Source organism: Ptychodera flava, chromosome 14 (genome assembly GCF_041260155.1).
Source record: "Ptychodera flava strain L36383 chromosome 14, AS_Pfla_20210202, whole genome shotgun sequence".
Classification (NCBI taxonomy): Eukaryota; Metazoa; Hemichordata; class Enteropneusta; family Ptychoderidae; genus Ptychodera; species Ptychodera flava.
Window position 1 is genome coordinate 16147063 of NC_091941.1, and position 26574 is coordinate 16173636.

At 39.7% G+C, this 26574-nt stretch overlaps 2 protein-coding genes and 1 long non-coding RNA gene across 3 annotated transcripts in view; 1 reads left to right on the top strand and 2 right to left on the bottom strand.

Moving 5' to 3' along the window:
• Positions 1 to 6078, bottom strand: part of LOC139150657 (homeobox protein prophet of Pit-1-like) — a 44977-nt gene extending 38899 nt beyond the window's left edge. The window contains exon 1 of the mRNA XM_070723089.1: positions 5894 to 6078. Within this exon, the coding sequence (XP_070579190.1) occupies positions 5894 to 5978 (85 nt within the window). The 5' untranslated portion in view covers positions 5979 to 6078. The remainder of the gene's footprint in view (positions 1 to 5893) is intronic.
• A 3741-nt stretch (positions 6079 to 9819) lies between these two features.
• On the bottom strand, positions 9820 to 11125 carry LOC139150659 (uncharacterized). Its single transcript, XR_011556252.1, has 3 exons — positions 10650 to 11125; positions 10136 to 10332; positions 9820 to 9868 (listed from the first exon to the last, which is right to left on the bottom strand). It is a non-coding gene; the product is annotated as an uncharacterized lncRNA (long non-coding RNA).
• Positions 11126 to 21265: 10140 nt separating this feature from the next.
• Positions 21266 to 23429, top strand: LOC139150660 (homeobox protein aristaless-like 3). Its single transcript, XM_070723091.1, has 3 exons — positions 21266 to 21492; positions 22043 to 22239; positions 22786 to 23429. Exons 2-3 carry the CDS (start codon positions 22048 to 22050, stop codon positions 23236 to 23238), a joined length of 645 nt encoding a protein of 214 aa, XP_070579192.1. The 5' UTR covers positions 21266 to 21492; positions 22043 to 22047; the 3' UTR covers positions 23239 to 23429.
• The last annotated feature ends 3145 nt before the right edge of the window (positions 23430 to 26574 follow it).

Below are 26574 nucleotides of genomic sequence, written 5' to 3' on the forward strand. Positions count from 1 at the left end.
GGCTACTCATACACTGATATATACCACGAGACTGTAACGCGTACGACCTAAATAAAGTGATCGATACATCAACTTTTAAACATAACTCGTATGTATTAGCAAATTTACGATCATTGGTTCTGGCCAAAGGCTTTTACACAGCGGTGTTGTTCTATGAAAAGACCTGGCTACTCTGGAAAACGAGATGTGTCCGACCTAAAATGTGTTGCTCTTCAAAACGATCATGGATGTTTTCCTTGCAGTGTTCAACGTTTCGTTTGTATTGACGGTAGACGTTGCAAACGCGTCAATGTAAGGGACTGCCCGATCATCCTGGGTTCGTCAACTATACCGGCGTTAAAAATCCGAGTGTCGACTAGCTTTCCACCTTTACGCAGCGGCCAGTGCCGTTGTTTTATATTCATCGACCATGCCACATGCGTACAGCTCCAAAACACCGTTGCCCCTACATCAGTCCTTTCTACCCAGCTTCCTATGTACCACCATATATGCTAGCTGTAGTGGGTATTTAATTGCAAAGGTTGATAGGTAACTGAATCGTTTTACATGTCACACTATGACTGAGGTAATGACCTTCGGGGAGATACGCGAATGTATGAACTACGTGAACTCTGCGTGATCGACCCATTCATATAATGTTGCGCCCTTAGTGGCGCGTCAAACGTAGAAATGAGGGCCATTCGAGATTTTATTGCGCAATGGCGCGTCCTAGAATTACCTTTGCAATTAGTGCGATAGTACGCTATCAAGTCTACGGTTCTGCAATGTCTATATAGCGTGTGAGGGGAGTGTTATCTGGGGAACGCAAACAAGCTTATCTGCATATGAATTTGGGACACGCCCGCCATCAGTAATGACTGCTGACGTCATTGTTTTGCCCACTGAAGCCATTCGCTGTGGCGATGTGTCGACACGCAAGGCTCCAAAAATTGGTAGTTTTCCGCGATTTATTTTATTTTCCTGGGACTTTTTCTCTGAACAACTGTCATTCCCGGCCGACATCATCACTTGGTAACAAAGTATGCCCATGTTGAGGCTCGTGCACGTCTAATTATCTAATGCCGTAGCGTAGAAGTATCAAAACATGTTTTTTGCGTTTTTCTCGAATTCAATGTGTGAATGAAGTACCCTTCTTTGGCACCTCGTCAATTCGCGCTCACAAACACTAGCTGCTTGAAATTCACACCGTCCATTGGAAACATAATGAACTCAAAATCCGTGTCTGGGATTTCCTTTATATGCCTTTGTTATTTTTTAATGCGCTCTTAAAGGTGTTGGACGAAGGTGCTTTTCAAGGAATTTTAATTATCACGCCATATAATTTGAATGGAGCCTCCGAGAAAAAATCGCAGACACGGTTTTGAAGGATATTGTCAAGGCTTGTCAATGAAGAAATTCCAACCGGAAATCTCGCAGCGTGTTCGCATAAGGCCGGGAAAACCGGTTTTTGGAAGGTTCAGCAAAACGCTTGTCACGTGACTCTTATGCAAATAATGACCGTGCACTGTGCTTGGTCGGATAGCTCTATATCAGGGCTTTCAGAAAATGTATACTTTATTGGGGTTTGGGACATGTTCAATTGAGAAAAAATAAAAATCTGAAAGTGTCTAAAAGGTATTTATCATCCTTAATTGATTAAGTCAACACCACACCCGTCCTACACGTAGTGAAATAAGACATTGTATCTGACTGCCCGAGTTCTATGTATGAACTGTCATTTCCCAATTTTCGTTTAAGTTCTTTTATTTCACTAACGCCTTGAATACGGATTTGTTTTTTAAACACATTACAGATTTCCCTTTTTTGGTTCTGGCTGAAACAAATTCCCAAGTGTCCATGTTTATGTTAGACCAGCAACACTTTTACCCAAATGGTGTCACTATTTCGCGAAGGAACTTGTTTCACAACGTAGTGACTCGACGTCATGTGTAGAAGTCTCATTTAGAATTATGAACGCCAAAGGAAAGGCGTACAGTTCTGTTTTAGAAGAATCTCTTCAGGTAAAATAAGTTAGTGAAAGATTGTTTGATTTCGACAAAATGAAAATGAATCCCTTTCTCAGATTGTCCGTTTTTTCTTCTTTCAAAATTATTCGACGTTTTTATAAATGATTATACCCGAGGTGAAAACGTATCTTCTTGAATCCATGTTGTGGATGATCTTGATCGCTACCCACCGTCCGAAGTACTCTTTGCGCACGCGTCAATCATTTTGCCAGAGTTGGTGGGCAGCGCATGCGTAAATCATTGTGCATGAGAGGATGGTGAGCAGCGGATGAATTGCAGGCAATCACATAGTCATGATGTCATAGGGAGGATCCTAACTTTGCTTTTTGACATCTACACTTTTAATTACCACTGAGATTACGTAGAATGAGTGCTGTAGGGTCATGTTCTTGCTCTACATGTGTCATGATCCTTATCACAGGCGAATAGAACCAGTAGCTTACTAAAAATTATGTATCGTCCGATGGAAATGACGAACAATGCAGTATGACCAGCTTAGTTTTTCAAAAATACAAAATTTAATTCCCCACCTCCATGGAGTATACACATGAATGGCGGCCATTTTGAATTTCAAATATCGCAAAATGTTGGGTAATTTGTTCGCTAGCTCCAATTTTTATCATTGATTTGGTAATAGAATGGTTGAAAGTTTCATTCAGGAAATGTTAAGCAAAAGTCTTAAGTCTGTCGTTTCGAGCGCACACTACCTTAATTAAGGTAGAACGCACCTCGGTGACGATATTCGGACTCTCAAACTTCTACAATTCTTCTCTGATATACCACTTGTGGGGGTTCATTTTAAAGCGCATGATGTAAGAAAACTTTTCAAACGGTCTTACTTTTTCGAAAATCTGAAAATTTATTTTTCTGCATAGAGTTATCATAGGGATGGTGGCCATTTTGAATTTCAAATATCGGTAAATATTGGGTAATTTGTTTCTCTAGTACCAAAATTTGTACGGTGACCCCCGATTTTTATTCTTGATTTTGAAAATGAATGGTTGAAAGATTCCTTAAGGAAAGTTTGAGCAAAAGTTTAAGTCTTTCACTCTCGAGGCGCATACTACCTTAAACCACAGTCGCCTGTTTTCTAAATTCAGCTCTGCTCCTACGCGCCGCATGGACGGGAGTAAGCTTATTACCCCCGGTACGCCTGCACGCGTATATACAGATGTCTATGGGGCGCATAGGTGCAGAGCGAAATTTTAGGGAAACAGACGACTCTGTGTTAAACATATCAGCTGTCCCCATGCTTCACGACACTGGTAAGGACTACATAACGCTGTGTAGTGTATTTTGCGTCAGTTGAACCGAATCCCTTATGCAAGTCTTTGAGTGTAAACCATTTATTTTCTGATGAGGTATAACAGCTGACAACAGTGGCAGACATATTAGCCAATTCGCCAGTTTTCATCTTTACAGGAAGTATTACTGATGTGTTGGACGAGGCTGTGGTACCACAGCGTCTTTCTAACAACGTAACGAGGCTCACTGCCAAGGAATCTTATTGAGAGGCTCCTGTAAATTGCTCTGCACCTTTTAGAGGGTTTTGTTAGTCAAAAATCCCGGAACAATAATTTTACACCAATTCACGACATTTGCAAATATCAGTGACATCATCGTGACACCTCTAAACTAGACAGTAGAAGACTTTACTGCCAATGCCATTGCTAAAGGTAGAACGCACTTCGGGAACAGATTTTCGGACTCTCAAACTTTTACAATTCTCTTCTGATATAACAACATGTGGGGGTTCATTTTAAAGCTCTTGGTGAATGAAACTTTTTACGGTTTAGTTTTCGAAATTCGAATATTTTATTTTTCTCCATAGAATTAACACAGGATTGGTGGCCATTTTGAACTTCTAATATCGGTAAATCTTGGGTAATTTGTTTCTCTAGTACCAAAATTGGCACGGTTACCCCTATTTTTATTCTTGATTTTGAAAGAGAATGATTGAAAGATTCCTTGAGGAAATTTAGAGCAAAAGTTTAAGTCTTTCACTTTGGAGGTGCATACTACCTTAAGCGCGCAGAGTACACAGCGTTGGCAACATATTTTGTTCGCACGGGCTTAGTTTTTCTGACGAAACTTTTGATCATGGCTTTTTCACACAGAATGAACGTCCTGACAGATAAGCGATGTCAGTGTCTTCAAAGAAATCGTCGTGTTCTTGCTCAGTGATAGGGCCTACAAAGTAACGGAGATGAATTTTTTGGTGACATTTTCTTGATATCACTTTTTTTCAGTCGCATCGACCCACACACCTAACACTCAAAAGTGACAACAACACTGGTGTGCAAGATTCTCGTTTTGCTATGTTGTATTTATTTTAAAGAACACACAAAAATGATATGTACAATTTTCTCAGAATTAGAGAGAAGTATGAAGCAAATGGAATATATATGATGATGAAATCTCTACTAAAACTACACGTGAAAATAAACTGAAAGTTAACAATTGTACGATAGCTCCTCGTATTTACTGACAGTTCTGAGGAAGATATCTGCGAGACTGCGGTGGAGTTGGAAACTGCGGAACAGCTGAATAGCCGTTACCATATCTCGGTAAACCACAGATAACACCGCAATGGAATGGAAGTGGTACACATGGAACGTGTCCCGGCCAGCAGTAGTCAACAGCGTCAGGTGACCAGGTCAGGTTGTAGGAGGGTTCGACGGGATTGAAGTGACTGGGCGGAGACGGAGGTAAGCTCGGAGACAGCGCTGAATCGGGTGACGACTGGAACACATAGGGCATGCTGGGAAATTCAAAGCTGGTATGGTTGGAATCACACAGAGTGGCACTCTCCGTTGAATGAGTGTCGACGGACTGTGGGCTGCTGACGTGTGGCGAACATGACTGTAAAAGGGTATCTCTCAGCTCCAGACACTGCATATACTTCCTCTGTTGTCGCTCCCGTGCGCGTCGATTCCGAAACCAACACTGAAGATATAAACAAACTGTAAAATAGACTGCGAGTGCAACACTTCATTACGAATCGCAAGTGATAATTACCCCGTTGTTTTCATTTATGGGGAATCCCTAATAAAAACGTTTTAAGCATTTTGAAATAGCTTTCGTCAAGGTGGATAAGTAGTGGCTTTACCAGGCAAAAATTCAGGTGTAACCAAATAACGTTGCGAGAGTAACAGTGGGGAGCTTTAAGGGATGGAACATTCAGTGAAGGGTGTTCGGGGGGATGAGATGGAAATCATCCCCTTTTAATAAATAACATCCATCTAGTAATAGACAGAGCGTATATACGTTGAAATATTCTGCTTGCTTAGTAACTGCGAATCCTCGGTTGCCAAAGTAACATGTCTAACAAGTATCCAACAAATTTACTCCGTATATTTTCCATTTTTTTCTGGCGATCGCAAGAATCGATGGTGATTTAACGCGTTCATACCTTGCTGTCACAACAACAAGAAGAAAACATACATTTTCCTTACCTTTACTTGTTTAGCTGTCAGACCGAGCAATTCAGCTGTTTTCCGTACTTGCGCTGAGTCGGGATACTTGGTGTAATCGTTATAAACCCTCAATAATGCGGTCACCTTGTCTCTGCTGAACGCTGGACCACGAAAACACGATGGTTGCCCAGCTTGTGTCTTGAAATACCGATGCCTGTCTCTCATCTTCATTGTACCTGTGGGTTTGGGAATTCATGTTAACATCAGTTGTCTAAGGGTAACACACAACTCAGAGCTACAAATCTATGATATCTTCAACTTTGCTTTAATGATGTGCAGGACACGTGGTTTATAGTCTGTGACCTCCCTGGGGCATAAGACGCGTAATGTGACTTAAATAAAATCGCTTCTAATTTATGAGCGACTGTGGATCTGTGGTGTCCAAGCTCTGTTATGGATGAAAACGCTTACCTTTCTTTGGAGAATTGGAAGTGAGATCTACCGTCACAGGGACTGTAGACGTGTTCACTGTGGATAGGTCTTGTTGATTTCTCATGTTGTCGTCTCCTGAAGGACTTCTCCAATGGACTGTTTTCTCTGACAATAAATGACTCGGACTGAACGAAACGATGTTGGGCGACCAGCTCTGTAGACGATGTTCACCTTTCAACGGATGCTGGCCGAGTGTGCCGACCGTAACTCGGAGCCACTATTTATCAGAGTTCGCATCTTTTGATTTTGCCGCCAAGTTTTATTTAAATAGTAGTGACTTTTGAACAAAAGCGTTGCCGTGACAACAGCATGATTGACAAGTCCGATGTCGTACTCGGCCCCTCTTTTCTTCAAGAGTTGAGTGCGGCAAAATGGCACTGTACAAACGGCAATGGTCTGACATTGTGTGTGAAAGTGATAAACTTGTCAACTCTGTCAGAAGACCACAAAGGAAGGCGGCTTATGTTATGACCGATGACCGACAACGGATCACATGATTTTATGATAATTTAATTTGTCAAAGCACACATAATCACAGAAATATCCTAGAAAGTGCGTATAGTAACTATTGCACGCTTCTATCACATTATCTTTTGAACAAAGTAAACAATGTGAGCAATGGAAAACGTCTTAATTTTGATTAACCCATTTATTGTTTTCCTAGCATTGCTTTAAAGATACTGACAAATAGAAAGACGGTCTATGACGCTTATAATGTCTGTCGACGTGTTCAACCCCATGCTGTTTGGTACCAGAAATGATAAGGCAACATGTGACCTCCTTGAAAGTAGCTTCATTCACGCTATGTTCCAAATTGCAAGGAATGATAAGCAATATTTAATTATTGATACTAACACAAGAATGAAACAACTGTAGATCAGCCACACTGTGATGGCGCTGTTCCATTTCAAAACTATTGCAAGGTGACAGCGTCAACACTTTCCCTTTCCAAAATCACATGATGAGATGATCTTTGATCTCGGGCGTATATCCGGTGCATTTAGCACATTGTGATTAGCTTAATAGAGTTGTACCGCCTCCTCGACACGTTGGGCAGATACTATACTGACGAGTACTTCTCGCCTAAGACAATAGGAAGATTTATCAATCGGTTTCTGAATTCGTGAAAACAATAGCCTTCATGCCTTTGATCAAGTGAGCAATCCGACTTTGACTTTCGGCTACAAGCCTGAATCGCTACAGCACTCTTCTGTATACTTAGTTACTAGTAAACCACAGAAATCGACATGCCTATGTTTGTTTCTTTTTTTACAAGTCCTTAAAGCGATCATTATAATTTTTCACCCGTTTTGGTACGTAAACGGAATGGAAATTGTTAATGTTTTGACCCCAAAACAAGTTAGTTTTGATACTTACGTTTTGTTTGATAAATCTTGATGTACATTGAATTCACTACTGGTATTCGGAGGCAATTTTCAAACCATAAAAAGCAAAAGAGTCCCTAATTTACCGATTTTGTGGGGTTTATTTCTGTGATTACTGACAGAATACTGTTTAACAGTTACTGTCACCTCCCTTCCATTTTATCATTGTCGTCAACTTCGATCTCACTATGAGTTGGAAAATGAAGCGGTGTGGCGACAACGACGGAAGTGACAAGTTACAGATGTCGATCACAAGGTTTTCGGCCCACTTAACGCATATACTTAATGCTGCAGCAAGTGCAGAGGAGACTAGGGTATTCACAGGTAATTATGGCAAAGGGTGCGCCGACAAACTTGTCTCGCTTTGAGGAACATCGGTGACTTTTCCTGTCATGTGAAAGTGTAACAAAGTCCTTTGAAGAATGGACTTTCATTGAATATATGTGACACGAGTTAACTTCGAGTCCCTTAAACATTTACTAATTGGTATCTATATTGCTCTGTGACAATAGATTCAACCAATCACTATTGACACAAAAGGTTACTGTCGCCAACTCTGCGAGAAAACAAAATATTACAGGCTTTGCCATTTTAGAAACTAGACAACTTGTATTTCACTTTTACATTTGAACTACCGTTTTGCGGCGAGAAAGTTGGAAGTATTAAAAATACCTTAAAAATACCTTCATAACTGTCGCAGAAATTGCCAGAAATGCTTGGATCGTATCCGTTAGATAGGTATTTAGCAACGCATGACAATATCGGTTCTGTGTGGAAAGGCATGTAGTGTTTTAATACAAATACTCACACAGAACCGTGAAAATGGCGTGTTAACATGTACGATCGGCATGAATTTCTTGAAACGATCTGAGAAGGGACAGTTTACAAAATCTCAGACCATTTTAGGAAACTTGTACATGTCTACTCCCTGTTAACGGCTCATTTTGTCAAAGAAAACCGAGTAGAACCGACATCAGCGTGACGAACTCTAACTAAACTTCTCAAAGCAGAACTTGGAATAGATCATGATTTTTTTTTCTAATTTGTGCAAGTCTAATGATAAACAGTAGGGCGAACGCAGTTTAGGCCACGCCTACTTTTAGTAACCGAAAACCATTTTACCAACATTCTTAAACAAATGTACACATGTGTTCACAACACTTCATCCACTTTATAACGGAATTTTTATTTTTCTCCATAGAGTTAACACAGGGATGGAGGCCATTTTGGATTTTAAATATCGGTCAATCTCGGGTTATTTGTTTCTCTAGTACCAAAATTTGCACGGTGTGTGACCATAATTTTTTATTCTTGATTTTGAAAGAGAATGGTCGATATATTCATTGAGGAAAGTTTGAGCAAAAGTTTAAGTCTTTAACTTTCGAGGCGCGTACTACCTTAACTGCACACAACATTCAAATGAAAGCAAAGGACTCACATCACGTGGATAGTCAATATCAAGAAGACTCATGAGAGAACCGGCGATTTAGGACAACAGCTAACAAAGGTATGAAGTGACGCTCTATGGATAGTGATAAAGCAATCTGGTAAAATCAGATGTAGAGTACGGCGACGTCGAGTTACGCGTACGCGGTATTCTCTTGCTGTCGCCCGTAGTGAGAGGCGACAGAAAGAGAATGCCGCGTACGCGAGACGTCGCCGTATACTCTACATCTGATTCTAATCAGATTGGTGATAAAGTTGATACAGGTACCATAAGACAAATTTATGACCTCAATTTAACGAGATTTTCACTCTGCCGAATCAAACGTCATGACCCTGTACAATTAACGCCTACAAGCCGATCGTTTTTTTTTGTAATCCGTTGCGAATTAAGAGTGTGATATTTAAATACAGTAGAAAATTGAAGTTGGGTGAAAAGAACTGCAACAGACAACATGTTTATTATATTTTACAAGTAATTGATTTATTGAGAAGTTACAATCGAACACTCGACATTGTCTATATAGCCTGCTGTTACGTAGAACATACAAACAAAAGGAAAACCAGGATGTAAATGATATACAGTAACTTTGAAATAGCGATTAAATAACTTTAACCATAACAGATAAATATTCCAGTCCGTGTTAATAAACCTATTACCGGTAAATGACGTTACTGACAGTTCTAAGGAAGATATCTGTGAGACTGGGATGTGGTTGGAAACTGCGGAACAGCTGAATAGCCGTTACCATATCTTGGTAAACTACAGATAACACGGCGATGGAATGGAAGAGGTACACACGGAACGTGTCCCTGCCAACAGGAGTGAAAAGCGTCAGGTGTCCAGGAAGGTTCGATGGGATCAAAGTGACCGGACGGAGACGGAGATACGCTTGGAGATGGTGTTGAATAAGGTGACGAATGGTACATACATGGCATGTCGGGAAACTCAAAGCCGGACTGGGTTGATTCAGAGGGAGTGGCCGGTGTTGACGATACATCGGAGTTCGTTGTATCACTGTCAATGGACGATGAACAAAATTGCATTAGGGTATCTCTCATTTCAGACGCTGCGCGTGTATCTCCTCTGTCGTCGTTCCCGTGCACGTCGATCCCTAAACCAGAACTGAAACATAGAAATAAAATACCGTTTATAAGTGCTGACGATGTAATCTACGATAAGAGACTTACTATCACATTCCGTCTTTTAATATCAGTGTATAGTTTGTGAGTTTTCTGACATCGTAACCATCTACAAACAGATATGACAACACTTTTCAAGCAAAGCGCCATCTGATGTTAGTTTTAATATATTCTACTCTCAGCACGTCGTTAAAGTATTCCAAAAATGAAGTGCATTTCATGAGTGCTGAAAGCAATTCATATTCCTTACCTGTACTTGTTTAGTGGTCATACCAAGCAATTCAGCTGTTTTCTTGACTTGCGTCGGGTTGGGGTACTTGGTGTAATCATCATAAACCGTAAGCAGTGCTTTCTCTCTAACTCTCATCAACGATGGACTACGGAAAAAAGATGGCTGCCAAGTCCTAATCTGCTGATAAAGATTCTTACTCGTCATCTTGACCGTACCTGTTCAAAAAAAAAGTTTTGTACATGTTAGACGGCTTGTAATGACACAAAACATTCACGGTTTCAGCGTTCTGTTTTCATCCAATATAAGGTATCTTATAGGTCGTATATCCCCAGGATATTTTAGCATAGCTTTGTAGGGGGCAAGTGACGAGTGTACTGGGTGATAAAGTGTAGTCGATTCGATTCAGTTTTCTGAACAAATTTGGCTTGTGGAAACTTCCCATTTTTCGTAACGAAAGCGACTCGTTAAACACTGTAACATCCCGGAAAAGTGTCTTTTTGTAACAAGCGATTTATTTGTATTTGCTACTTACCTTTCCTTAGAGTTGGTGAAGTGAGATCTGTCGTTACTGGAACTGTAGAAGGTTGCACTGTGGATAAGTCTAGTTGATTCTTCTTACTGTCGTCACTGGAAGAACTGCTTCGCTGGTCTTCAGTGATTGTTGGCCACTTATTGACTTCGACGTAAGGAAACGATGTTTGGCAACTCTGAAGACAATGTTCAACTCTCAACGGATGTTGTACAAATGTGCCGAGTAGACTCAGATCCACTATTTATCGAAGTGTGCATCTTTTGATTTTGCCGCCAAGTTTTGCTAAACGATGAGTGACTTTTGAAGTAAACGTTGCCGCGACAAGAGAGTGATTGACACGTGACAGGTGTAAACAACGCGCGCCATTTTCGGATTTCTTTCGGGATACCGCACGAATGCAAGTCTGCACTTTACAAACAGGCATGGAATGGTGAAATCATTCGATGAAATCTTATGTTAGAGACCGTAAACCAGGTTAGTAAAATCATAACTATTTTGACGATATATTTTTAGTTGTTCTCCACGGGATTTTACATTTGAAAAGTAGACGCAACTGATAATCGGTAAACCATCCACAGTTGCTTCGGTCTGTAAGCCAATGTGGCACGCGACTTTGGTTTGTTCTGATAACGGAGGGGGCGTAAATGGGGCTTGTTGATGTTGACAAGTTCAGTCGGCAAGTTCCTTTGGAGTGGTTGGGGAGGTGATAATTGGTATCATTAACTGTGATAAACCTAATCGATCAACACCGCCTTGTGAACACACCGGACAATTGATATATTAACAGTCACCTTTCACGAAAACGATAAGAAGAGCTTGTCAATCTGTTTCTAAATTCGTTCAAATTGGCTACCGTACGTCATTATTCGAGTAGGGCATGCGACAAGGCTTTGTTCAAATTTTCTACCGCAAACGAGTCGTCAACGGCGGCATGTTGACAGGGATCGGCTGCACGGTTCCATTAATTGGTTGGGGAATTTAAGTGATTATTGTTATTATTGATCAAATACTTATAGATGTACACTGCCTTCTGAACGCGTTAGACCATTGGTATATTGACGAGTACCTTCAGAAAGACAAGGAAGCTTGTCAATCTTTTTTGAAATTCGTACAGCGGTGGTTTTCTTCCTTTTGATCAGCCAAGCAATCTGAGTGTGATTGTTGGTAGCAAGAATGAATTCGAGGTTTAGGTAGATGCATTCCTTGTACTTCACTACTAGACTAACCTTCAACAGATACTCAGAAAATGATACAGTGTGACATTTTTATCGTTGGCAAAGTGAAATTGCAATGTCCGTAAAGTAAACTTGTCTTTTATACATCGCTTTGCATGTGAACGATATACTAATAACGCGTTAAATAAATCGTTAAGGCAGTGGTTGCTAAGGGAAAACGGTCGTGTGTTTGGATGTCCGGCGAAAGGGTTATCAGTAATTATAGGAAGATAAATAACAAAAACAGAAATGTTACAGAATATGACGATCTCAAAGGATGATTTCATTTCGTTGAGTATGGTACGTTTAAAAAGATAAAACGACAAATCATGGTTATCTCTAATTGCTGCCTTATCAATCACACTTTCTTGGTCTTTTATATTGTATTGCATTGATAAAGTTCGTGCCAGCATTTATCTAAGCAACATTTTGGCTGACTTCGCTTTTACTCCGTTTGCACAGTGACAACGATGAGATTCATAAAGTTTCATTTGTTTAACGCGGCGTTTTCGGCTTTCTCTTAGCAGACTGTAACGTTCGGCAAGCCCTCGCATTGTACAAAGGATTATTGGCCATTCACACATATCATGTCTATGATACGCTATTTGACTAGTTTGACAAACTGTATAGATGAAGCTTGTCAAGCATCATAACGCATCGGTAACACTTTTTGACTTGAAGGCCTTGGAAATGTTGGACTTCTTTGGAGTTGAGGGTCTTTCGATTTACAAGTAAAGCACTGGTCTTTAATGAAAGAATACCTGATGAAATTGTATTAAACTATTGTCATTGATTAACTCAACCCTCACAGATAACTTATTAAAGGGACGGTATCCAATGCTTATAACTTTACGGCAAATGTCAGTCCCATCATTGTTAGTCTAAAACTCACTGTTCCTGCCATTCTATAGACGCGAAAAAGACGATGCCTCAAATCAATTAAACTTCAGTTTTCCGATCAATCAGCGATTTATGGCATGACAGTTTTTACTCAACTAAAACCCATTATAAGTCACAGGTTTTTATCCTGTAGACACGGCGTCTATCATTTGACGCTTTCTTTCCTACCTGTCCAGCATGGTTCGATACCTTTACAATATTAGGCTTTGAGAACAAACGGTGGACACGGACATTGAATCATTGAAAGGGATCTGCGGTAGATTTATCTGAAGTGATCCGAAATGAGATAAATATTACTATTAGTCGTCGGAATTCTAATATACGCTTTAAAAATGTCCGACTATTGGTCTACCGACAAGGACATCGCTGGAAACGAAAGGCAGCATATGCGATGTTTCTGAACCTGTCAATTGTCAACTTGCGTCTGATAAGGGGAGCATCCCACCGTTTATTTACCTGTACAAGACTGTTCAAGTTAAGGTAGATAGCAGTCTTCTCCCGGGTTTTCCTTAACCAAGTTTCTAGTAAATGATAGAATTTAATTACATTTAATTTGCTGAGGGTATATCAGAACTACATTTCATGAGTGACCGCAACTTTTGATTTTGTCGTCAGCTTTTGTTAGACTACTGGGGTTCTTTCCTACAAAAGCGTTGCCGCGACAACGGCGTGATTGACAGGTCAGAGATTTCGGGATGCTCCATGTGCGGATTGGTGGATCGGTGCTATACAAGTACACTGTTGGTCCATCATCATCTTTCTAAATGACAAACTTGTCAAGACTGTCAAAAGGGCATAAACGATCGGGATTTCTTTGATGGCTGACAAAGAAAAAAGATAATCACAAGATCACATGACTTTCTCTCCGCTGAAATTAATCGCTCACCTGAAATTGATCGTAACATCTACGTGCATGTCATCAAGTTAATCATGATCAAATGAATCAGTGTTCCGCAGTACAAAATATCTCATTCCATAAGTCTATTCTTCCCCTAAAAAGTTAGAGATTGTAATTCTTTTTTAAGGTCATCAGAAGACAAAAAAGGTGTCGACTTCTAATGTTGATAGAAAAATTTCTTAGAAATAAAGTGAGCTATGATTTTAAATTATCTCGAGGTGTGTTTTTATGCATGACTTGTTTTAAATGTAAAAGATATCACATACATTACATCGACATTGTGAAGGAAAAGGGAGGCTGGAAAATCGTTACATTCGCAAGACAAGGGATATTTGGATGAAGTTCAAGATCAACTTCCTGCCAGATTTCCTTCAAGTAAATGTTTTATATACTGTAAAACCAATACTGCTTTGCCATCAAAACACTTGCATGCATATTTGTGTCCGATGCTTTCAGTTTACGGGGTGATCGAAATACAAACATACGTACACTTGACAATTTCGTTTTTCGGGATTACATGATTGATACTCTCTGCTGACTGACCTGTATCCGGTGTATCAAGGTTTGATAAACTAAAATGATCTGTCCTGCCTCCTGAACACATCGGGTCAGATTTCATAAGTTGTAACTCGCCATGACAATATACCTGTGACAACGAAAGAGGGTGCTAGTTTGTGTCACGGTGATAGAGGGACCGTGTTTGTGTGCAGCAATTCAAATTTCGATCCTGTGACATTTATTCACTCGGATTCTGAGACGATCACGTACTTTCTGGTTAAGTTTTGTGGTGTGAAGCACAGGACGAATTTGATTCCTTTGCTATCTACTTGAAACACGGACAGTCGGGCGACGATATTCACCAGAATAGGACTACCGGAGAATTGTATATGATGTAAAGGCCTTTTCTTTTCTTTTTGTTTTCAAACTAATGTGCGTACAAATTAAAGAATTAATATGTGTTTGTATGTTTTGTATCACTTGCATTACATCTTAAAATAAATGAAAAATGGCATTTTTGTTTCAGACTTCGTCATGAACAAACAAATATACTCGGAATTTTACAAGTTTACTCGCTTCATGGTCTCTCCATTCCGAGGTGTTTTTATGAACGGGGCCTTTTCATGCATGCACAGACGGCAAAGTTTGACTTCAAAGAGAGAATAACCAGTTCGGGGTGTCCAACTTGCGTTCATCTCAAGTGAAAGTGTACCGGCATAACCAGTTGCTATACTTTCCGCCATTGACCGTTTGTGTTTAATTGATGTCACCGCTTTCCTATTGAACACTCTTTGGTTGTTAAGACAGAGATTGTCACACCGATCTGTCTTCAACGATAACTAATTACCATGGTAACACCTTCACACGTCAACAAAACAAACTTCATCTGTCGGAAAGATGAAAGTTACCGTCTTCATAAAAAGCGATGAAGGACTGGTGCGTACATCACTCTCTGGTTTGCGTTTGATTGGAGAACATCAGAATGGAAGCAGGTTACAACATGATCAGCGCTTTAGAAGTTTACTTCTATCCCGAGCGATTCTCACAGTGTCCATTGGCAAGTTTGGTACCGGAGTTGTTCCGTAGAAGTCAGCGACAGAGCAGCTGTACGTCACCGGCCAACACCAGTGGGTCACCTGCTAAGGCAACCTACACGGCGCCACCAACCACTCAACGAAGTGCAGCGATAGCAGTAGACTCTGCAAATGGTCCAAGATTTACTGCGTCGTCGACTGCCGAAGGTAAATATGACTCGACACAATAATTACTATAACAACTGATTTAATTTGAAATTTAGAGTGAAGTGACCATAGTACGTGGATCGTCATTTCAAAGGCAACGAGAGCTGCCGGCATTGCCACTGTTGTAAATATTACACCATACATACGCTTTAATACATTTTAATTATTTGATTTACTCTCATTCACAGATTTACCGAGAAGGTGCAGAGGAAAGACGACTTTGTCCATTCACCAGTGGTACGCAAGACGTGAGTCAGCGTGTTTCCGTCGACGTTTGCAGGGAAAGAACGCTGGATGAAGTTTTCAACTCACCAACACAGCATTCCTCTCACAGCCTTTGTCACCTGCTGGCGGCTTTGACAGATCTTCCTGAAGAAATTATCATGGTAATGGCGGTAACCCAGTCAAACTATTATCAGTCTTTTTATTTGTCCCACTTAAAATATTAATTTTTCGTATTTAGCAAAGTTATCTATTTCATGTCTATGAAAAAAAAGTTGACGGAAAAAGAAAACGTCGAAATGAAGTCGTGTGACTTGTTTCAAGTTATTTACTCTTAAATTCAGAGATTCCGATCTCTCCTGCCATTGTCTACATATATTTTTCAAATTCTATAGTTTGGTCAAGAGATTCATGTTTGTGCTTGCCTGATTTACATTTCGTTTTTTTCTCTTCTAGAGATGGATACTGTGGCGCCGTGCAGGTCTCCAACCAAGACAACCCGAACATCGATCTATGCCCTCTACGGCAAATCCTGCCAATAGACAAGCGTGCAATAACTATCACACACCTGCTAGTCCCTTGCTCCAGTTTGACATCGAACTTGCAACGCTGCTGCCCAATCCTCGTGTCCGACAACTTTCCGGTTTCCGGGCAACCCGTGCAGATTCGCATCGCCATCTTCATCATCCATCATAACATCAACGCCAGTACCGGTTACATCAACACCTCACCAAGGAACGTCTTCAAACGCGTCGGTTCATTTCAGCAGAACGCAGTTTTCTCCGTTTTTTCCTGACAGTCAGGGTAGTCATTCTATTCACTATGAAGGCCAGTTCATAGCATATCCCATCGCTGATAGTCAGACCTCTTCAGTTCCTTGCTTTCTAGATAGAGAGTCCATTGATATGTTTTGATGGGAACTAGACGCTTCGCAATATTTACAATCGGATTTCATATATGTGCAGTAATTTCGATTCACCTTTCAGCCTATACCTGTGACCTGTGTAATTTATAAACTAATTTTTTTGTGAGATGTTATTCAATATTTTGAACTACTCTTCTCTATATGTAGGATATACCTCATTTTGAACTTTTATTTCCAAGTGATTTATTTCTAGTAAATAAAGAATAAAAAATAAATCATATACAATAATAGGAGTCACCCTGTGTTATTTTTTTGCTACCTGAAAGTACTAATGACAATTTTTTTAAATTTTTTTTTACAATTATTCACCAAAGATACATTTTCGACACATGATTAATTTCCTTAGGTGTTAAATTTTCAAGGAGAAATTATTTCAACTTGTCAAACGGCAAAATATGCCCATAAAACTGACTTAAAATCAACTCGGGTTGAAGATTTGTAAACCAGCAGTCAAAACGAATGTAAAAAAAAACCCCAAAAACAAATAACGCTTAATGCACTGTTATGTGAGTCAGGAGGTCCATCGTCAGAAGATTCTCAGAGAGTTCCCTCGAATTCGTTTTAACAATGCAAGGCGGTAACTCCTCAAGTCGTGTGCTACCTCGTCATTTGACGGGAGGTGATATTCAAATTTGCAGATTGTTAAATAGTTACTTCTTTCAAAAGTTCCCAGTTTTACCAAAAGTTCCAGGAACCAAAAATTTTGCTCAGTTTATATAAATATCATTCCAGTGAATATTTCGACAGTTGCCCGTCACACTTTCCCTTATCATTGAGAGACCCTTAACAATAACCAATAAACCCACTTCAAGAATTGTTATTCTCTAGCCTAGTATACAAACCTTCGTGTTCACATGACACATGATGAAGTTCCCTCTAAAAACTCTAATTTCTACTAATACTAAGAAATAACGGGCGACGCGCTGACCATTAACGTTTATTTATGGCAAGAGCGAGAGGAAAGCCAAAAATTAACGGGCGAGGCTTGCCGAGCACGTTAATTTTGGCTTTCCTCTCTCCCGTGCCCGTAAATAAACATTATGGTCAGCGCCGAGTCTGTCATTTCCATTATATTATCAACGAACCCCCAAAACCGTCAAAATTTACGAAAATTTCCCATGCGAACGACAACGGGGCCCCAAACTCGTCAGTGAGTTGTGCGCGCGCTGTAAAAATTTTGCAGATCCGGAGATTTTTCAAAAAAGTGTCTAAACTTGGCCCACAAGTGTTCCATTTTATTTTGTGATTGATTGTGATCTTTTTGCAAATTAAAATTCACGTTTGCTGAAAAGTAACGATGTTTACGATATTATTCATATTGACGGGCACATAAACAAACAGTTATTCCGTATTTTTGTCGGTCACATGGTTCAGCTCGACCAATTAAAATGCGACGGACAGAGCATAGTAATATAATTAAGAATACAACGTTACTTACGAAATACCGAATTTATGTCCGAGTACATCGTGCAGCGGAGGAATCGTCCGTGACGCTTAGCGTCCGAGGACAATGCCGAAACGTGCGATGTACGAGGACAAAATGCCCTCATTTTGTGAATAAATTTAATATTTTACACCTTTTCCGTCAATTTAACCAGAATAAAGTCGAAGTTATAGCGTTTTGAGGATACCCGTCGCACGATCACTAGCAGACTAGGAACGTCCAGCGCGTCTGCTGACAGTGAGACCGAAACTCCAACACGCGCAGCGAACTGCATGTGGTAGAAATTTTAGTTCAGCAGCATAATTTCACTCAAATTCACAAGTTTTGGACAGACCATTATTCATTGCGAAGTACTAAATGTTTAGATGAATATATTTTGTGGAAAAAAACATAAAATGTTCTAGCGGTTTCTCTGTGAGGACGTAGAAGTGTTATGAGGTCAAAGGTCAGCGGGCGTGACAACCTAAAGTGTTGAACACCGTGTCAAAGTTATTTGACTCGCTGTGTATATACTGTAATAGTAAAGATCAGAGTACCTACATATAAAACTTCGATTGGCGGGTATGGTTTGTGTCATCAGCTTCAACTCATTTAACATAATTTCTTTTACGATTTTTATCACTCCACTTCGTATGTGGTCACCAGTGAGAAAGTAGACAATCTCTGATCAAATATATGTACTTGTGTTAATGATAGAAGGTAAAATGGTTTTCAATTTCACAATATGGACTTCGCCTCAGGCAATCGCCGCAATGTATGTTCATAAAACCTGGACAAGAGAAAGTGATCAGTTCTATTTTCTGTTTTGCAAGAAGACTGTTGGTGTTTACATATCTCATGACAGCCTGTCGGCTTACTCTTTTGATCAAAAGAATTCGACTGCATTCAGTCGCCAGTGACTGCCGTATATATTTTACAGTAGTTCAGAACATAAACGAGGTGATTATGAACCACGCTTTTACATGAATATTTCATGCCATTTACCTCGGTGTGGCACGCGACTTGGTTTGGGGTCTATGGTTTTCTTTGACAACAAAACGAAATGTTAACAGGGCGTTTTAACAAGTTTGGGCGGCAATTTTCCGCAAAGTGATCTGAGAATTAGTGATCAAGTGTCACTTCTCAGATCATTTCAGGAAAACTATCGCTGCTCATACTTCTGTTGTAGAAAGTGTGCATCAAAACAAACCATGCCTCTTTGGTCGACAAGTGATTGACATGCATGCACATTTGAATCTCCATACACATGTACCTATCAAGCGATCAAACGCTATCTGCCTGAGAAGGGATACCTCTGAATTAAAAAACGGGGATTTTGGATAAGCTGAAACTGTCTCGCCGCAAAACAGCAGTCAAAAGGAAAATATAGCGAGTTTGAAGATGCCAACACAACCGCTGATTTTGCGTTAAAGGTTCACGATAATGTCCTTTCATGTCAAATTGGGTTGGTTGGACCAACCATCACACGGCACTTACGTGAATACACTGAGTTGAGAGCAAAACCGTTATAATTTTGATATCATTACGAATTCTAAGTATACTTTGTTATAAATATCAAAACGAAATCCATCGCAGTATATCTTTCTGAGACTCAGTCACACTTTTACTTAACTTAAAGAGTCACCGACGTTTCGCAACGATTGACAAGTTTGTCGCCGAACCTTTCGGCTTAATTACCTGTGAATGTCCGAGTCTCTTTTTCCCTTGCCGCAGTGAAGTGTACCTTGAGAAGGCCGAAATTGTTGTGCTCAATATTTGTAACGTGTCTATTTCGTCGCTGTCGCTTTATATCCCAGAAAATTATTAGATCAAACTTCACGACAATGGTAAATGGTAAATGGAGACATGAACTCTTGAAAGATACACTTTTAATTACCTATAAAATCACGACAAGCCTGTAATTCGGAAAAATCTCTATTTTCCGACTGTAGTTTTAACTTTAAAAGTGAAAAGTAAACTAGTCGTAAGTTTCATCAAAGCCTTGCAACAAATCAAGATCGCTGCAAATATTTCTCCAGCCGGAACTTGTAGTGTCGTGTAGATCATGTTGTTTTCTGTGAAAATATCTCTAAAATCGTAGTTCTGTGTCTCACCAGTTCAACTAGTATCGACTTTTACTAGCGCCGAGATGTACTATAGCATTTATTTTGAGTGAAATCACTGTTTTCAAACTGCTACAGAAATGCAGTATCAGCTTTCACTTCTGATTCAGGTGTTTTCGCAGAAATTCAAAGTCGGATTGATTGCTTGATCAAAGGAATGTAGCCTATTGTTTTTGTGAATTGACAAACCGATTGATAAGTTCTTCCCTTTTGTGTTTCACGTCAAATACCTGTCAGCGTACTATTTACCCGACTTGTTGAGAGGGCGGTACAGATCTATCAAACCAATCAAACGGTTTGTTAATTGCACTGGATGTACGCCAGGGAGCAAAGATTATCGTCTGACTGTGGAAAAGGGTAGTGTTGATTATATGATGTTTTTTTCACCTTGCAATGGTCCATATTAAACGACAGCATAAAGTACGACCCTTTTAGACATTTTTGAAACAATAAAATCAGACAAGGTTGAAGTTAAGGTACTGTGGTTCTTCGGGTTTTTGTCGCAGTATTAATGATTAAACATTGCGTATTCCTTGTAGCGAAGAATGAAATTATACATTGCAGTCAAATGTTGCCTCATCACCATTCTTCTATTAAAGTACCAGTGTACCTGATATATCATTCACGTGACCATGAGTATACATCCATGATATGACGTAGTAGAGATGACGGACATGTACACTTCTATAGGGCTACATGTTATGTGTCAGTATTTTTAAGATAAGGATATTATTTAAGCAGTTATTTCCTGTAAATCCTTTAAACCAACTTAACTTTTTACGGTAAAGTGATTTTAATTACTATGTTTATAGATAGGGTCATGAAGCACGGAGTAGTTGCTACGCACTTTCTTATTCAGTGATGTCACGTGTACAATACCTTGTCACACAGAATTGGTACAGTACGGGATATTGTCAGACTTCTCCCTTATTTGTCGGTGATCAAAGAAGTCCCCCTTGTCCTTGGTTGACAAGTTTGTCGCTGTCACGAACAATGGCGGACCATTTCCTTCTACGGAAGGAAAGGGGCCGAACGTGACGCGGTCCACACATCGGACTTGTCAATCATGCCGTTGTCGCGGCAACGCTTTTGTTCAAAAATCGCTCTACCTGTTGAACAAAAGTTGGCGGCAAAATCAAAGATTGGCATTCTGATAAATAGTAGCTCTGAGTTACCCTCGGCACACTCGTCCAGCATTCGTCGTGAGTTGAACATCGTCCTGAGAGTCGCCAAACATCGTTTCTTTCGGTCAGTGTCACTTATTGCCAGAGAAGTACCGACAGCCATTCTAGAAGTCCTTCAACTAACGATAGTAAGAAGAATCAACTGGACTTATCCGCAGTGCAACCGTCAACAGTTTCAGTATTAATAGTTCTCACTTCACCAACTCAAAGGAAAGGTAAGTGTTACCATGTAAACAAAAAATTCCAATATTGGCACCAACGATATACCAGGCGCTTCTAAATGTGAAGTGCTTTCCTCACAGAAACCAAATACATTTACTGATATTCTAGAAGAAGCGACTCATACCTCAGAGAGATCACAGACTGAACCTCTTCACGCGTCGCTCATTAAGGTAGAATGCGCCTCGGGGACAGATATTCGGACTCTCAAACTTTTACAATTCTTATCTGATCTACCACTTGTGGGGGTTCATTTAAAAGCTCTCGCTTTAAGGAAACTTTTTTCCTCTTAAGATTTTCGAAAATCTTAAATTTTACTGTTATGTATATAGTAAACACAGGGATGGCGGCCATTTTGAATTTCAAATGTCGTTAAATCTTGACTCCCGATTTTTATTTTTATTTTGAAAGAGAATGGTTGAAAAATTCATTGAGGAAAGTTTGAGCAAAAGTTTACGCATTTCACTTTCGAGGTGCATACTAGCTTAAAAGCGAGATTTTACGATTTCGACAGTTGATTTTAATACATCTTTCCCAATCCAACAGATACAATGAAGATGACAGACAACCATCGGTATTTGGAGACAGAAGCTGGGCAGCCATCTTGCTTTCGTGGACCAGCGTTTACGAAAGACAAAGTGACTGCATTGTTGCAGGTTTATGAAAACTACACCAAGTATCCTGACCCGACGCAAATCAAGCAAACGGCTGAATTGCTCGGTCTGACAGCCAAACAAGTACAGGTAAGAAAAATACATGATTTTGTTGTCGTTTGTAAAGAGAATGAACTGGTTAGGTTTTGTAACAAAGTGTATCAATGGCCGACAAAGTATGTAGACCAATACACGATGGACAATCAAAATGTGATGATTAAAATTTTGTTTAATACTTTCATTTTGCAAAAGAAATTCTAATTCCTGGAATTTGAATTTTGGACGTACGAATGTTATCAAACAAAATCTTTAAAGGCGGGGATCTCCTTCTTCTGAACAACCTCCCTTGAATGTTCAATCCCTAAAAGTTCCAGTCATGCAGTGTTTATATAAATTACCTGGAGATTTATAGTGCGTTGAAAATGCATTACTTAGGAACTCTTACATTATTGCATGGTTAGGTTACAAAATGTCTCTTAGTACGTACTCTTCTAAAAGTATCAAGATTTTATGACAGAGACAGATGTTCAGGACTGATGAAACAAGTGGAATAGATAAACGTCAGTTGTCTGACAGTATGATGACTATATGCGGCAGCTTCAGCCTGTTTAACGTTTTCTCTTTTTTTTATTTCAGTGTTGGTTTAGAAATCGACGTGCACGAGAGCGACGACAGAGGAGGTATATGCAGTATCTGGAGCTGAGAGATACCCTTTTACAGCCATATTCGCCGTGTGTCAGCAGCCCACAGTCCATCCACAGTGATTCAACGATGAGTGCCACTCCAAGTGAATTCACCCAGTCCAGCTTTGAATTTCCCGGCATGCCCTGTGTGTTCAAGTCGTCATCTGATTCAGCACTGTCTCCGAGCTTACCTCCGTCTCCGCCAAGTCACTTCGATCCCGTCAAACCCTCCTACAACTTGACCTGGTCACCTGACGCTGTTGACTCCTGCTGGCAGGGACACGTTCCGCGTGTACCACTTCCATTCCATTGCGGTGTTATCTGTGGTTTACCGAGATATGGTAACGGCTATTCAGCTGTTCTGCAGTTTCCAACTCCACCGCAGTCTCACAGATATCTTCCTTAGAACTGTCGACGGTAAAAATTGAGAACTTTCACTTGTTTTTGAATGTTCATTACTTAAGTGGAGTTTATACATGTTTATGTATAGTTTCAGAGAATTCATCATTTGTATGTAAATATTACCTTCATACTTCTATAGAGTTTTGCGAAGAATGTACATATGATTTTCTTGAGTTATAAATAAATGAAACATATGGTCACGAAACAAGAATCTTGTAGGTGTTGTTGTCGCTCTTGAGTGGCGGTCAGACGGTCGGGAGTGCGTTGTGTGTGTGTGTGTGTGTGTGTGTGTGTGTGTGTGTGTGTGTGTGTGAAACGTTCACACCGATATTATATTTTTAACACGTGCTGTACATGTACACTTTTCTACGCGCCCTTTTACTGTCAAAGTAACGAAGGAGAAAAAGACTAATTGTATTTTCTTGGGTTAAAGTCGAAATTACTCATCTGTCACAACAACAATTTTTGAATGAAAGCACCAGTCTCAGCTGTAAATTAAATTTGCCATCGATAAGCCGATTGTTTCAAAACATGTATAGTTATAAAATCAACCATCAATTATTCTTTCAAAATTAAATGTCACAAATATTTGAAATAACACACATATGGTATTTTGTACAAAGTTACACAGGCTTACGTTGTAATTTTACCTTCACTTCATTAGCCTTGTTTCAAGTCTGTCCACATCGGCTGATTAAGTGACTAAGTCAACACCACAGCCGTCCCACACGTAGTAAAATAAGACATTGTATTTGACTGCCCGAGTTCTATGTATGAACTGTCATTTCCCAATTTTCGATGAAGTTCTTTGATTTCAATAACGCCTTGAATACCAATTTGTTTTTTTAAGCACATTACAGATTTCCCTATTTTGGTTCTGGCTGAAACAAATTCCCAAGTGTCCATGTTTATGTTGGACCAGCAACACTTTTACCCAAATGGTGTCACTATTTCGCGGAGGATCTTCTTTCACAACGTAGTCTCTGGACGTCATGTGTAGCGACGTCATGTGTAGAAGTCTCATTTAGAATTATGAACGCCAAAGGAAAGGCGTACAGTTCTGTTTTAGAAGAATCTCTTCAGGTAAAATAAGTTAGTGAAAGATTGTTTGATTTCGACAAAATGAAAATGAATCCCTTTCTCAGATTGTCCGTTTTTTCTTCTTTCAAAATTATTCGACGTTTTTATAAATGATTATACCCGAGGTGAAAACGTATCTTCTTGAATCCATGTTGTGGATGATCTTGATCGCTACCCACCGTCCGAAGTACTCTTTGCGCACGCGTCAATCATTTTGCCAGAGTTGGTGGGCAGCGCATGCGTAAATCATTGTGCATGAGAGGATGGTGAGCAGCGGATGAATTGCAGGCAATCACATAGTCATGATGTCATAGGGAGGATCCTAACTTTGCTTTTTCACATCTACACTTTTAATTACCACTGAGATTACGCCGAATGAGTGCTGTAGGGTCATGTTCTTGCTCTACATTCCCATTATCCTTATCACAAGAGAATAGCAGGAGCTTACTAAAAACTATGTATCGTCCGAAGGAAATGACGAACAATGCGGTATGACCACCTTAGTTTTTCGAAAATACAAAATTTAATTCCCACCCTCCATAGAGTAAACACATGAATGGCGGCCATTTTGAATTTCAAATATTACAAAATGTTGGGTAATTTGTTTCGCTAGCTCCGATTTTTATCATTGATTTAGTAAGAGAATGGTTGAAAATTTCACTCAGGAAATTTTGAGCAAAAGTCTTAAGTCTGTCAGCTTCGAGGCGCACACTACCTTAAACCACAGTCGCCTGTTTTCTAAATTCAGCTCTGCTCCTACGCGCCGCATGGACGTGAGTATATATTGCCCGGTACGCCTGCACGCGTATAACACACACGTCTATAGGGCGAATAGGTGCAGAGCGAAATTTTAGGGAAACAGACGACTCTGTGTTAAACATATCAAGTGTATCAATACTTCACGACACTGGTAAGGACTACATAACACTGTGTGTAGAACACTTACCGCTGTCTTTACAATCCTAAGTTTTCATTAAAACTTAAAATATTAGCTGTATTGCAAGACGTTTAGTGTATATTGCGTCAGTTCTACCGAATCCCTTATGCAAGTCTTTGAGTGTAAAGCATTTTATTTTCTATTGAGGTATTACAGATGACAAAAGTGGCAGACATATTAGCCAATTCGCCAGTTTTCATCTTTACAGGAAGTATGACAGATATGTTGGATGAGGCTGTGGTGCCACAGCGTCTTTCTAACAACGTATCTAGGGTCACTGTCAAGGAATCTGATTGAGAGGCTCCTGTAAATTGCTCTGCACCTTTTAGAGGGTTTTGTTAGTCAAAAACCCCGGAACAATTATTTGATACCAATTCACGACATTTGTAAATATCAGTGACATCATCGTGACACATAGAGATAGACAGTAGAAGACTTCACTGCCTATGCCATTGCCTAAGGTAGAACGCACCTCGGGAACAGATTTTCGGACTCTCAAACTTTTACAATTTTCTTCTGGTATAACAACATGTGGAGGTTCATGTTAAAGCTCTTGGTGAATGAAAACTTTTTGCCGGCTTAGTTTTTCGAAATTCGAATATTTTTATTTTTCTCCATAGAATTAACACAGGGATGGCGGCCATTTTGAACTTCTAATATCGGTAAATCTTGGGTAATTTGTTTCTCTAGTACTAAAATTTGCACGGTGACTCCCTATTTTTAATCTTGATTTTGAAAGAAAATGATTGAAAGATTCCTTGATGATTTAGAGCAAAAGTTTAAGTCTTTTACTTTCAAGGTGCATACTACCTTAAGCGCACAGAGTACACAGCGTTGGTAACATATTTTGTTCTCACGGGCTTAGTTTTTCTGACGAAACTTTTGATCATGGCTTTTTTACACAGAGTCAATGTCCTGACAGATAAGCGATGTCAGCGTCTTTAAAGAAATCGTCGTGTTCTGGCTCAGTGATAGGGCCTACAAAGTAATGGAGATGAATTTGTTGGTAACATTTTCTTGATATCACTGCTTTTCAGTTGCATCGACCCACACACCTAACACTCAAAAATTACAACAACACTGCTGTGCAAGATTCTCGTTTTGTAACCACGTTTTATTTATTTTAAAGAACACACAAAATGATATTTACAATTTTCGCAGAATTAGAGAGAAGTATGAAGCAAGTGGAATATTTATGCTGATGAAATCTCTACTAAAACTAAACGTTAAGAGACGCATATCCATTAGTCATTAACATTGAAAATAAAGTGAAAGTTAACAATTGCACGATAGCTCCTATAGTATTTAGGGTCCCCTACTGAC

Coding starts and splice junctions, on each gene's coding strand:
- LOC139150660 (XM_070723091.1), top strand. CDS start 22,048: ATGAAGATGACAGACAACCATCGGTATTTGGAGACAGAAGCTGGGCAG. Junction 22,240..22,785: donor TGACAGCCAAACAAGTACAG/GTAAGAAAAATA, acceptor TTTTTATTTCAG/TGTTGGTTTAGAAATCGACG.